Source organism: Oncorhynchus mykiss, chromosome 10 (genome assembly GCF_013265735.2).
Source record: "Oncorhynchus mykiss isolate Arlee chromosome 10, USDA_OmykA_1.1, whole genome shotgun sequence".
Taxonomy (NCBI): Eukaryota; Metazoa; Chordata; class Actinopteri; order Salmoniformes; family Salmonidae; genus Oncorhynchus; species Oncorhynchus mykiss.
This window is the reverse complement of record NC_048574.1, coordinates 71,332,941-71,345,846: the sequence shown is the minus strand read 5'-3', so window position 1 is coordinate 71,345,846 and position 12,906 is coordinate 71,332,941. Positions and strand designations below refer to the sequence as shown.

The following is a 12,906-nucleotide window of genomic DNA, read 5'->3' as shown; positions in this document are numbered from 1 at the left end:
TTTCCCAATTAGCAGGAGGTATGGGGACAACGTGTCAGTCAAACCCATACAGTGCTGAGCTCTGTCATTTTATAACATGTTACTTGTACAGCCACTCAAATCTAATTTAGGCATTTATCAGTGCCCAAATCTGCCATTTTCAATCTGTATATGGGTGCGAGTGGAAAGGGTTAATAACTAGTCACCTCCTCCTCCTCTTAAGGGTTTTGGGGGATTCCATGCAGTAATTCCCAGATTTAGTCCACATTGCTAAACAATTTGGCTCGTTTCAATGTCTGCAGCCATGAAATATTTTATTCTCAGTTTCTATGGGGATTTGTTTGTCTTCTGTATTGTGAGGGCCAGTTGTTGCAAAGCACTGGCTTGTTATTAAGACCCTGATCCATTCAGCATGTATTAGTCATTGTGATGATGACTACTTGTGGATGAGAAACACTTTGTTTTTTGCTACAGTGACAGGATGAATGCCTTTCACATTCAGACACCATTGTTGCCACATTGCACAACTCTAACCTTGAAAGAGAGAAAAATACCACCATTTGCCGTAGAATTTAGTCACTCTGGGCCTACCCTGTAAGATTGTAGTCTATTTATAGGATCTTAGAATGTGTTTGATAAAGTATTTTATGCACTGCGAGGAAACTAAAAAGTCAGACAGGAAGTGAAGTGTTAAACGGAAGAGAGAAATTCTCCCAAGTTCTCATTTTTATCACCAGAATAACTGCCAGCAGGTACGTTCTTGTTTTTCCCCCTGAATGAGACATGGTAGCAGAGTTCTTCTTGTTTTGACCCCTGAGTGAGACATGGTAGCAGAGTTCTTCTTGTTTTGACCCCTGAGTGAGACATGGTAGCAGAGTTCTTCTTGTTTTGACCCCTGAGTGAGACATGGTAGCAGAGTTCTTCTTGTTTTGACCCCTGAGTGAGACATGGTAGCAGAGTTCTTCTTGTTTTGCCCCCTGAGTGAGACATGGTAGCAGAGTTCTTCTTGTTTTGCCCCCTGAGTGAGACATGGTAACAGAGTTGTTGAACCCAACCCTTGTCACTGACCTGTCATTTCCTGTGTGTCCTCCCTCCCTCCCAGGACGACAAAGAGGGCCCAGACGCTGTACGACGGGCGGCCCACCAGTCCTCCAGGCGTGTCTCACATCCCCATGGCTGAGCCCTTCTGCACCCGGACCAGGGAGGTCAGTGTCCACGGCCCCGTTCCAAATCAACCACTAGCACCTAGACCGGTGTCTGTGGCCTGGTCCAAATCCACCCCTGCCACTACAATGTAAATGTTGTAGTGGTGGGTGTTGCCTGCTGGGGAGTGAGTGAATGTTATGTCATTGGAACACAGGATGCTTGTGAGGGGAGGACTGCTCATAAATGGCTGGAACGGAGTAAATTGAATGGTATCAAATACCTGGAAACCATGGAAACTGTGTTTGATGTTCAATACTGTTCCATTCCTTCCATTCCAGCCATTACTATGAGCCTGTCCTTCCCAATTTAAGGTGCTACCAGCCGCCTGTGCATTGGAACTTTTGATTGCTGTTTTTGGTGTGTAGTGAGGCTTTGCATAGTTACAATTATTTCCTTTCTAAGTGTTCATAAAACACACAAACATGGGCATTGACAAAAACACTGACCACTCTCTCCTAGAAAATGACGTCACGCCTCTCCCTCCCCATGCCCAGGTGCTGCTGGAGGTGGCGCGCGGCCTGGGGGTGAAGTGCCACCCGCAGGGTACGGTGCTCACCATCGAGGGCCCTCGCTTCTCGTCGCGTGCCGAGAGCCTGATGTTCCGCCAGTGGGGTGCCGACGTTATCAACATGACCAGCGTGCCCGAGGTGGTCCTCGCCAAGGAGGCGGGCCTTTGCTATGCTAGCATCGCCATGGCCACCGACTACGACTGCTGGAAGGAGCATGAGGAGGCTGTGAGTTTTTGTTTTGTGTGGAAATTCCCTCCCCATCGTATTTTTTTAAATTGATTGTATGCTCTGATGAAGGTCTTGCAACCGAAAGCTTAGCCTTATTTTTATTTTTTTCACCTTTATTTAACCAGGTAGGCCAGTTGAGAACAAGTTATAATTTACAACTGCGACCTGGCCAAGATAAAGCAAAGCAGTGTGACACAGACAACAACAGAGTTACACATGGAATAAACAATAAACAAGCCAATAACACAAACAATGCAATGACACAGTAGAAAAAAATTAAGTCTATATACAGTGTGTGCAAAATGCAATGAAATGTGTGCATTGATCCTAAGTGTGTGGAGATTTTATTCCATTACATATTTTATTGATAGGAAAGTTAGTATGAGAGGACAGGGAAGACAGGAAGAGAGTGTCAAACACGCAGTGGGATGGATATGCATCGACACCCAACGCCGACAGTGGCTTGCAGCCGCTAGTCAGCTACCCAGGCCGCAGGGAAGAAGCGTTTACCCAAGTGTGTGTGTGTGAGGTTCTGTAACTGTTTCGAGGAGAGATGTTTTGGAATGTCCTCAATTTTCAGTTGCACCACAACACAGGTTATCTGGAAAATTGTTATGCAAATGCACCCGTTTCACTAAGATGACGCATTCATGTACTGCATGTGGTCAATTGTCTTGTTACTTGGTAATATGTCTTACATCCGCTTTCACAGCAGCTGGACATTTCCAACTGCAATATTAGGCAAAAAATGAGTGACTAAGAACTGAAATGCGTCAGAGCTTTTTATTTTTACCACAGTAAAACACTTACTGCTTTCATTGTTTCAATTTCTCAGGGCTCCGGTCTTTTCCATCACATTCTTGACAAGGTGACATGACATTTTCACTCACGTGGTATTTAGAGTCAAATCAAATGTAGGTTAGAGGTCACCGTCAGTGAATTCCATGAACATTTTTCATAGAACGATTTCTCCCTGAATTTTGAGAACTAGCCTTTTTTCCTTAATATCCTGTGTGTAGTTAGTCACTTCTCCATCAGTAAGAGCCATTGTTTGGTAGTGAGTCTAAAACGTCCACGACATGAGGGCTGAAGTGACCATTCTGTTTTACGGCTCTCTACGTGTACTCCAGCTGTCACACTGACCTAGAGGTCGACTCAATCTGATTTAAATGCATTTATATTTGTACATAAACAAAGCAGGAATTAAAAATGTCTCAAGTTAATAACTAAATAGTCACATGCCTTTGTCACAAAGCTGTAGCAAAACAAATGCAAATAGTATTTTTCGGGATTTGAAATTGCACAATGACATTTTGTCTGGTATAAATTTCCTCCTCGTCAGCATTTTACAGGCAACTGTTTACGTTTCTAATTCTTCCGCCTGATTATTATATCACTCTGAAGTACCACATGCATGCGCACACACACACAACAGCTTCCGAGTGAGTGACTGTCACCCACTATCCAGTTGATAAATTATGTCTGGGGGAGGCTCGGCTTCCCCTTCCTAGTTCCTGCAGCTGACCTTCTGGCCACCCCTCCCCCTCCTTCCCCCTCCTGTTGCACACCCTCTCGCCACATCCTTCCGCCCTATCTACGCCTTCCCTCGCTGTGAGCCTGCCAGCCTCCGGTGTGAGTCCTGCCAGCTGAGTTTGAGTCACCGGTATACAGTTGTCCACAGGGCCTGAGAGATCACAACAAAACAGACCCTCAGTTCAGGGGTTTGTTCATTAGGGCACACAACAACAACAAATGTTTTTTGCTGGTCATATGTTGTGGTCACTGTGCTACATTTCACAAAGTAACTTGGTCTTATGTTGTAGTGCATCAATCATTAAAAGGTTGTATAAGTGAATGTCCCTTGAGGAGTTCCATGGTAACGTACTATCTTGGGTGGCACACCCCAACTGTATCGTCTTGTTATAAACGGCATGCTGTCTGGAGCTACATGGCATTTAGCCTAGTCGACAGTGTAGGAACAATTTCTCTGAATTCATCATAGTAGTTATCTCAATGTAGCCAATAATACATGTATGATTAGATTAAATTGTTTACATGTTTTGCTCCAATGTAAATGTTAATAGTGAAAAGGATTGCCTTATATCCTGCATTGCCTCAACCATGTTGATCTTATCCTGTGGAGTCATGGCTTTGTATGTATTATAATGGGGTTGTATCATTATTTAATGCACTGTAAGTAGCTATATGTATCACATCTTGATGCAGCCCTTGCTTGGTCAAAAGTAGTGCACTAAATAGGTGACCAGGTGCTATTTGGGATATAATCTTGATGTCATTGGAGCTGCTGTGTCCAAAGTCTCCATGGACACATCACTCTCTGTCTGACAGAGATTGATACCACTCTCTGTGTTTCAGTTATTGTCATGTGTTGTCATTACTACTGATGATGGAGTGAAGGACAGAGGTAGGTAATTACACAACAAGCAAGGGTTTAACAGACCATTCGATTATCTTTAGTGATTTTCATACTCCCTTTTACTTTAGCTGTTAGCTATACCATGCTTTAAGGAGTACAGGTGTTTCATACCGGTCTTATTTTATAGTCTTATCTAAGCAAACTGTCCTGTAGAAATCACTCCACGGGCTAGCTGCCAATGTTTAAAGAGGACGGGCCTAGCTTTCAGAGCACCCCGTATTACACCCTGCAAGGTGTAAATCCTAAAACGCATGAAGGCTCAAAACATGGAAAACGTAGTATGAAATAAATGCCTGGTATTGAACCATGCTCATTGCGCACTCAAACTGAACCTGTAGGCTACAGTACAGTGTAGGATGTCTGTGTGAACTGGGCAAAGAGCTTTAATTCACAGATGTGTTTATTTTGTACCTCACAATATTTCAATTGAGGCTTGGGTTGAAAGAATTGTTAAAATGTGCCCAAGTTCAAAATGAAGTTGACGTTCGAATGCGGTTGCCTGGAGACAATCACGAGAAGGGTAAGAAAGGAAAGTGAAAGTAATGTTGACAGTAGCTCCAGGTCTTAACGTGTTCGACCGGCTCTGTGACTGTCCAGGCGTGGCACTACGATCTTTCACGATGACTCTTGTCAGATTACTGAGGTGTGAATTTTCATCAGCGATAGTAATGAACGATAATATCATGGATATTACTTACTGTAATGCAGCTTCTATTCGAACCAGGTACTGCAGTGAGATGCAGTGTCTAAGACCACTGCGCCACTCGGGAGCTACTATATCTATACCTCTCCAAACCCTTACACGCATGTAATTACACAACAAGCAAGGTATTTGTGTGTTCAGGTGGGCGTTTTTGTTGTCAGTTTCCACAGATTTTTTTTATTTTTATGAACGCCTGCTTCCAACAGCCTTGGTTATACTGTAAAAACAAACTTTATATATATTGGCCCAGTGTCGTCCGGGTATAGTAGCTCCCGAGTGTCGCAGTGGTCTTAGACACTGCATCTCAGTGCAAGATGCTTCACAGCAGTACCTGGTTCGAATAGAAGCTGCATTACAGTAAGGACGGCCAAACCGAGACAACACTGGGCCAATTGTGCTCTGCCCTATGGGACTCCCAATCAAGGCTGGATGTAATGCAGCTTCGATTCGAACCAGGTACTGCAGTGAAGCCTCTTGCACTGAGATGCAGTGTCTAAGACCACTGCGCCACTCGGGAGATAATATTACTCTTCTTAAAATGAAAGAGAGAAATGGTGTAGCAGCCAGGATATTGACAAGAAGAAATGTACTCATGTATTAAAAACACGTTTTGACAATGCCTCACATTGTGAGGCACCTCCTTTGGTCTTGCAGGTGTTTAAGGCTGTCAGTCGCCATCATTCTCCATATTCAGAAGGTGACTAGACTTTACAGAGATCAGCACCTCAATCCCACAATAAAACATATTCATTAAATGTATTTCTTGGTTGTCCAAGGTCTGCGTCGACAACGTCCTGAAGACTATGAAGGAGAATGCCAACAAGGCCAGCAGTATCCTGCTCACTGCTATCCCCTTGATCTGCACCCAGGAGGACTGGACCCACACCATAAAGGCTCTGAAGGTAAGATTTACCATTGTAATGTACCCAGGTTCATCTCTACAGGGGGGTTTGAATAGAAATAAGTATAATTAAACATTATTTATCCTCAGGCAATTAAGTGCTTTATTTTTTTCCCATCATACCAAGTCAACACGGCAACGTACAACCATATGGGTATGTAGGAGAGCTGGTGCTGTTCAATGTCTTTCTACTAGGTCAAATGCTCAGTAAGCACATTCTCACTGAGTTACTCACTGCTTATTCACAGTTACTCACTGCTGAGTCGGCCTGCATCCACATTGGACAGTTATTGGGTGATAATATGATGACCTGTCTCGATGCCTCCATGTTAGGCTTCTGGTCTGTATTTAAAGGGGATGTATTTTAGGACGTCTAGCTCTGAACCTACTGAATCTTGCTTATAGAACTAATGGAATAGTCCCAAAAGTGATAAGAAATAAATGCTATGTGAACCCAGGTCTGGTGTTCAAGGTGATTTCCCTCAGGACACCTGTCTCTGAACCCAATGAGCCATAATGTAAAGGCCCTTAGGCTTACCCTCGCTTCGTTACTGACACTTCAGTCAGTGAGATGGTGACTGTAATTTGACGTGCTAAACAGAAATTCCAGTATGGCATGCTTCGTGACGCAACCACTCAAAACAAACGTATTAGTTTGTTTTACTAACAGATTGCGATATGTATATTTTCTAAAATGTTTTTGTTAGTACCTCTGCTACTATTTAGTGTGTGTTTGGTTTCTTTCAGACAACAGCCCAATCCTCAATAATGCTACCAAAACAACATTGAGAACCACCGAAAAGCCTCTCGCCACCCCTGTATATCAGAGAATGACTTGCAACACACCAGCCACCAATACCAACAATGGATTCATCTCTCTCTCTCTCGATTCCTCATCAGTGAATCACAAGAAAGTGCCTGATATGCATGTTTTCATTACTGTACATTTGCCAGGATTTCACAACACATTTGAGTAACATTACATCGTTTGCCAGAAGCATACCATTCTGCATCCCACTGCTGGCTTGCCTCTGAAGCTAAGCAGGGTTGTTCCTGGTTGTTCATGGATGGGAGACCAGATGCTGCTGGAAGTGGTGTTGGAGGGTGAATAGGAGGCATTCTTTCTTCTGGTCAAAAAAAAAAGGTCCCAATGCCTCAGGGCAGTGATTGGGGAAATTTCCCTGTGTAGGGTGCCGTCTTTAAGATAGGTGTCCTGACTCTGTGGTCACCTAAAAGATCCCTGCTAAAATAAGGGTGAACATTTCTCTCTCTCTCTCTCTTATTTATATATATATATATATATATGAGAGAGAGAGACACTGTTTGTATACTGTTCATCCATGTTTTCATACTGTAGATACATTTTAGAATGTAACTACGCATTAAAGTATGTCTTCTGAAAGAAAGGTTAAAGGACTTAGTTGGTTGTTTTCATGGATTGTTTGTAACCGCTATGGTCTGTACATGTCTATGACCAACAAGACTTTTGCACCGAGTTTAATTGGAACAGGACATTCAATCAAAAGCAACTGCCACTTCCGTTGATAAAGCCTCAAGCCTGTTTATCCGGCTCTGGGGTGAAGTTTAGTTTAGGTACATATCTAGGATCAGCTTCCCCAATCCTAACCATTTAGTGGGGGAAATGCTAAACTGGCTGAAGACCAGTGACTAGGACCAACTTCACCATACTGTTTTTCCACTTTGTTGCCCTGAAACAAGGTCAAACCACATTGTTGATAGATTTGGGGCTCTTTACTCCTAATTATTAGGTGAGGGAATAGTGGATTCATGGCTCATATACTTTCCATAAAATAAAAGGCCTTGTTTCATTAAGACTTCCACTGAGGGCATTATCGATCTGTCTCATATCATGTGACGGGATCATCTAAAACTATCTTCAAAACACTTCATGTTAACCTAGCATTTATTTTTACATGGATTCACAGCTGCAGTATTATAACGTGCTAATAGGGTTCACTTCAGGAAGTAGGCTTAACAGTCAACATGATGGTGGATATTCAGTTATGATTGTGTTAGACTGCATGTACAGGTCAAATGTGTTTGCAAGTGTGACAAAATCAATAAAGTTATGTAGATTGGAAATGTGCTTTCATTTTTTTTAATCGGGAAGTTAGCTAGAACCTTAACTTAACACTTGTTTGAAGCGACGCATATGGCTCAACATTGGACTTCCTGTCATTATGTTTGCATAATGTCACTCTTCTGTTACAAGTGAAATGATAGGTACTTTTGCAAAATGCCAGATGCTTATAAGATTCTCCCTTTATCTCATCTTGGTACTGTACCTTTAGTGACAAGTTGTCACCATTCAAATACTTTTGACTCGGATAAAGATGAAGATCAGGAAGTAGACTGACTAGAGGTAGTGAACATGATGCAGCTTAACTCACGCAAATAAATACTTTTAAATGACAAACTTCAAGAAGAGCTAAAATAGTCTAATAGGCTAATAACATGATTTCAGTCAGACTGAGCACGAATGGCGGGGCTCTAAGCATTCATTCCTGCCTTGTTGATCGTGCATGCAACATTTTGTACCAGTGTCCCAAAGTTATTTGTGGCTTCCCGCTGGCCTGGTGCGAAATGATAAGAGAAATTGCACGGGGCGTCATACGTCGACATCCAATGCTTTGGTTATGCTTCTCTCATACACAAAGCAAGTGTGTTTTGACCCCAAAAGAGAGCGCTTTCTTTTGATTTTACAATGGTCTAGTTTTAAATTGACCTTTCAAATAAAATGTAGCAACATGGCGGAACGATAAATAAATTATATTCAAGCAAAAAGTAGGCATATTAGGCCCATTAACCAAATTCTTGCATTATTAGTACAATGTACTATTAGAATTTTCAGGCGACGCCCACTTTGCCATCTACTCTTGTACAGTAAGTTACACACAGTCTCGTGAGTGTTTTTATTTCACAGTGAAATATAAATACCTTCAATGATATTGAATTTGAAATAACTGGGCTATTGTGTAGGGCCAGGGGTATTCAACTCTTACCCTACGAGGACCGGAGCCTGTAGCTTTTCTGTTCTACCTGATTTTAAATTGAACCCACCTTGTGACCCAGGTCTAAATCAGTCCCTGATTAGAGGGGAACAACGAAAAAACTTAGTGGAATTGGCTTCGAGGTCCAGAGTTGAGTTTGAGGGGTGTAATCTATGTTAAATAAACACAATAGTTATCGCAGCCTATCCAAACATTCGTTTAAACAGAACAAGAATGTTCCCATTATATTAGGCCTAAATAAAAGGTTTAAGTTGTACAAATAACAAGTAAATAGTTGGTTATCGAGCTGAAGGGACACACCTTATCTCACGAATGGACACGCTAATTCATTGTGGTCTAGATCCTTCCATTATTTAGATAATTTCCTTTTGATGAAAAGTTAAACATTTCGTTCAATGTCGATGCATTGTAGCGAAACTTATGGATTTCAAATTGAGCTCAATAAATAGTTAATTATAGCCTAAATTAATACATATTTAAGTAGGTAGGTCTACTTAAATAATTCAGAATCGAAGTGACCAAATGTAGGTTTGGCATGAAACAATGTTCTCGGGAATTATTCCAAATCCAAACATCATCAGCTTTATCTACAGGAAGTCCAGACCCATTTCCAAATGTCCAATAACACTTGTCTTAATATAAACGATTATGGATTATTATCAAAATACACAAATCCATACCCCACATTTTTACTTTTGGGTTTCTAATAATTCGTTATTTTAGAAGAGTTAAATTCTAAAATAAGATACAAACTCATCATATAGGCCTAATGCAATTTGATAAAAACAATTATTTCTCCAATCAAAAGTTCAAACGGGTGTACTGAAGGTATCAATACCAGTGTGCTTTTATTTTTGGTAAAGTAAATTCCTCACCTTATCAATATTGTAGAGTATATATTTTCCTATAGCAACGCCAAAGCAGTCTATCTGTGATTATTACATGATTTAAAATAACAAACAAAAAAATGACAACTTAACACTAAAAACAAATGTTACATGTACTTATAAATCTTAAGCCTAATTAACAAACCGTTGATTAAGTGCATAAGTGCAATACTCTTCGAGAGGCATAAATAAAAAGAGAAAAAAACTATTTAAGAAATGAATGGGTCTAGAATATACATCCGTATTCTATACAATAAAATCGTCACACAAATAAATACAACGCATCTTTGATTTCACAAAGCCTTCAGAAACGCAACGACATTACTATGTCCACTTTCTATTGCCAAATCGATTGGCCGGCAGTTCCGATTGTCCCGGCTGTTCGGATCGGCGAGGAATTGGACAAGGATCTCTACCGTGTCCAAAAAGCCCATCCTGGCGGCATCGTGTAACGGCGTTGTCCCAGTGTGTCGGTCTGCGATATTAGGATCCGCTCCTTGCATTAGTAACAACTGCGCCACTGGTGAACTGCCCATCATCATCACCTAGGAAATACAAATCAAGTTGATTTTACTTACAGATCTTCTGCTAGAATATTTCATAAATATGCCAATATTTGCGAGGAAAATAATGTTGCCATGGTGTGTAATACGTTATTTAGAGGGGCATTTGAATAACACTAAATAATACATTATGCCTATAGTTCTATCAGACCATAAAAGCGCATGCTTTTCGTTTCAGATTGTTTAAAGTGTTTTAATGATCCAACAATGTCGGTGCTGTTATTCACTTAACAATTTAATAACAATATAATAACAAAATAATAACAATTTAATAACAATATAATAATGGATATAAATGACAAAAAAAGCAGTTAGGCCCAACTGATGCTATAACATTGTTAAAGGGTATAAGTCGGCCTACAATTTCTTATGATTTCAATTTTACTTATTTTAATTGCAGCCACACCTTTCGTATTGTAGCAAACCTAAAAAGCATTAAAAATGTAGGGCTATCAAAGTTAAGGCCAAATATAGATAGGAAGAGTCAGCATTGGCATTTTGATAGCAGCCCGAGGACATTGTTTTGTATTTTTAGAGTAAGTCATTAAATCTGAACATATTAATAATTTAAAATAAGATATATCATGTTATATGGATAACTTTGGCCATTTTTGGGAGAGCAATTTTGAGTTTGGAAGGTTGGGTGTGGTGACCTGCATGCATCCTCCATTGCCCCGATATAGCTTACAATGGTAATGCCATGGACCATTTTGATAGAGTATAATATCGAATTATTTCTATGTTTATTTGAAAGACAAACTCATGGAAATATTTCCAACAATAGAAGTAACAATTTGGACTTTATAAAAGTGAATGGCAGGCCTATAGAAACCACGGGCAATTGCACACCATTCCCATCACTCGGTTCCTGAGGCGCAACAGACTATAAACTATGACGCAAATAAAGCACATTAAAATATATAGAATATATAACAAAGGTAATATAGCTCCCATGCAAATAATTTCACAGTATGACATGCTATTCTAGTAATTTGTTAAGGCAGTTTATGTTTTCAACCTAAAACAGTCGATTTTTTTTAAACAAAGCGGCATGGGCAGTCTCTGCAACGTTAAAATATTGATGACACCGTTGAATATTTACTCTCTTTTACAATAATCACGACACGATCTTAACCAATAGGCACGACGACTAGAGCGTAGCGCGAGACACTTACCTGCAGAGGTGTCCGTCCAAAGCAGTTTACGCCGTTGACGTCCACTCCACTTTGTAATAGAATTTTAACACGATTGGTGTTGCCAGTCGCGGCTGCTGAGGCTAGATCATCCTCGAGAGGCATCGTCATGAGCAGAGATAACACCGCTCGGCTCGTGTCAATAACAGTCCAGCACTTCACAGATTCCTTTGACAGGTAGCTTCACAATGTTAATATCCGGACATCTCGCGCAAAATTATATTCATTCGAAAAAAAGCCTAAACAGTCGTTGACGTTTCCTCTTTCAGGCTTCATTCGCATGTAACGTGATAGAAAGATCCTCGGTCAGTTGGCTAGAATAAATTAAAGCGTACATCGTATGACCGATCAGACGGTAGTGTGTCTGGACTTGCCTGTGTTTTGAATTGCTGACGTCATTCTGCAGCAGATCTAACCAGTCGCGCATGCTCTTTTGGAGCTCTAAAGAACACAGTACCAGGAAGAGAGCGAGTTTGTTGACTGTAGAGTTTACAGTGGAAAAACAGTGGGACAAATGCTTCGTCAAAATCGTCTATAACCAAGGTGTTGGATATCAATATGAAACCTATGCTGCTACAATGTCGCCACATTTGTTGTTATAAAATAATTGTATGCGCTGCAATCTACTGCTACAATGTATCACCGTCTCTGGCAGATATTATTGCAACGCGTGCCTCACTACACGCTCCGATAGTACAGAATGCTGGTTACACCCGCGTTATGACACAGCAGGTGGCAATCACCATAGAACTCAGCTGTTTTCTGAATGTAGACCTATAACCTCAATGTCTATACTATTGAGGAACATGTCTGTTTGCTATGCACCTATTGATGTATTCAATAATGTAGGCTAAAGCAATTGTGCACGTTATATACTGAACGAAAATATAAAAGCAACATGCAACTATTTCAAAGGAAATCAGTCAATTGAAATAAATAAATTAGGCCCTAATCTATGGATTTCACGAATGGGCAGGGTGCAGCCATGGGTGGGCTTTGGAAGGCATAGGCCCACCCACTGAGGAGCAAGGCCCAGCCAATCATAATGAGTTTTCCCCACAAAAGGGCGTAATTATACAGAAATACTCCTCCGTTTCATCAGCTGCCCGGGTGGGTGGTCTCAGACCATAAGCCAGGTGAAGAAGCAGGATGTGGAGGTCCTGGACTTTCAAAGGTCTTGCAGTGCCTTCAGAAAGTATTCACAACACTTGACTTTTCCCACATTTTGTTGTGTTTACACAGATAATTTTTGTAACTGGCCTACACAT

The 12,906-nt window shown here is 41.0% G+C and overlaps 2 protein-coding genes across 4 annotated transcripts in view; one reads left to right on the top strand and one right to left on the bottom strand.

The window, feature by feature from the left end:
* Nucleotides 1-8,066, top strand: part of LOC110497184 (methylthioadenosine phosphorylase) — a 34,499-nt gene extending 26,433 nt beyond the window's left edge. For 2 of the 3 annotated variants that reach the window (XM_036933851.1, XM_036933853.1), the window contains exons 5-8: nt 1,082-1,184; nt 1,680-1,919; nt 5,839-5,964; nt 6,711-8,066. In XM_036933851.1, the coding sequence (XP_036789746.1) occupies nt 1,082-1,184; nt 1,680-1,919; nt 5,839-5,964; nt 6,711-6,752 (511 nt within the window). In that variant the 3' untranslated portion in view covers nt 6,753-8,066. Of the gene's footprint in view, nt 1-1,081; nt 1,185-1,679; nt 1,920-2,757; nt 2,791-5,838; nt 5,965-6,710 lie in introns of all 3 variants that reach the window. The other variant, XM_036933852.1, reaches the window with a different exon arrangement.
* Nucleotides 8,067-9,813: 1,747 nt separating this feature from the next.
* Nucleotides 9,814-12,310, bottom strand: LOC118936745 (cyclin-dependent kinase 4 inhibitor B-like). Its single transcript, XM_036933855.1, has 2 exons — nt 11,621-12,310; nt 9,814-10,427 (listed from the first exon to the last, which is right to left on the bottom strand). Exons 1-2 carry the CDS (start codon nt 11,747-11,749, stop codon nt 10,176-10,178), a joined length of 381 nt encoding a protein of 126 aa, XP_036789750.1. The 5' UTR covers nt 11,750-12,310; the 3' UTR covers nt 9,814-10,175.
* Between the last annotated feature and the right edge of the window lie 596 nt (nt 12,311-12,906).

Coding starts and splice junctions, on each gene's coding strand:
- LOC118936745 (XM_036933855.1), bottom strand. CDS start 11,749: ATGACGATGCCTCTCGAGGATGATCTAGCCTCAGCAGCCGCGACTGGC. Junction 10,428..11,620: donor TTGGACGGACACCTCTGCAG/GTAAGTGTCTCG, acceptor TGTATTTCCTAG/GTGATGATGATGGGCAGTTC.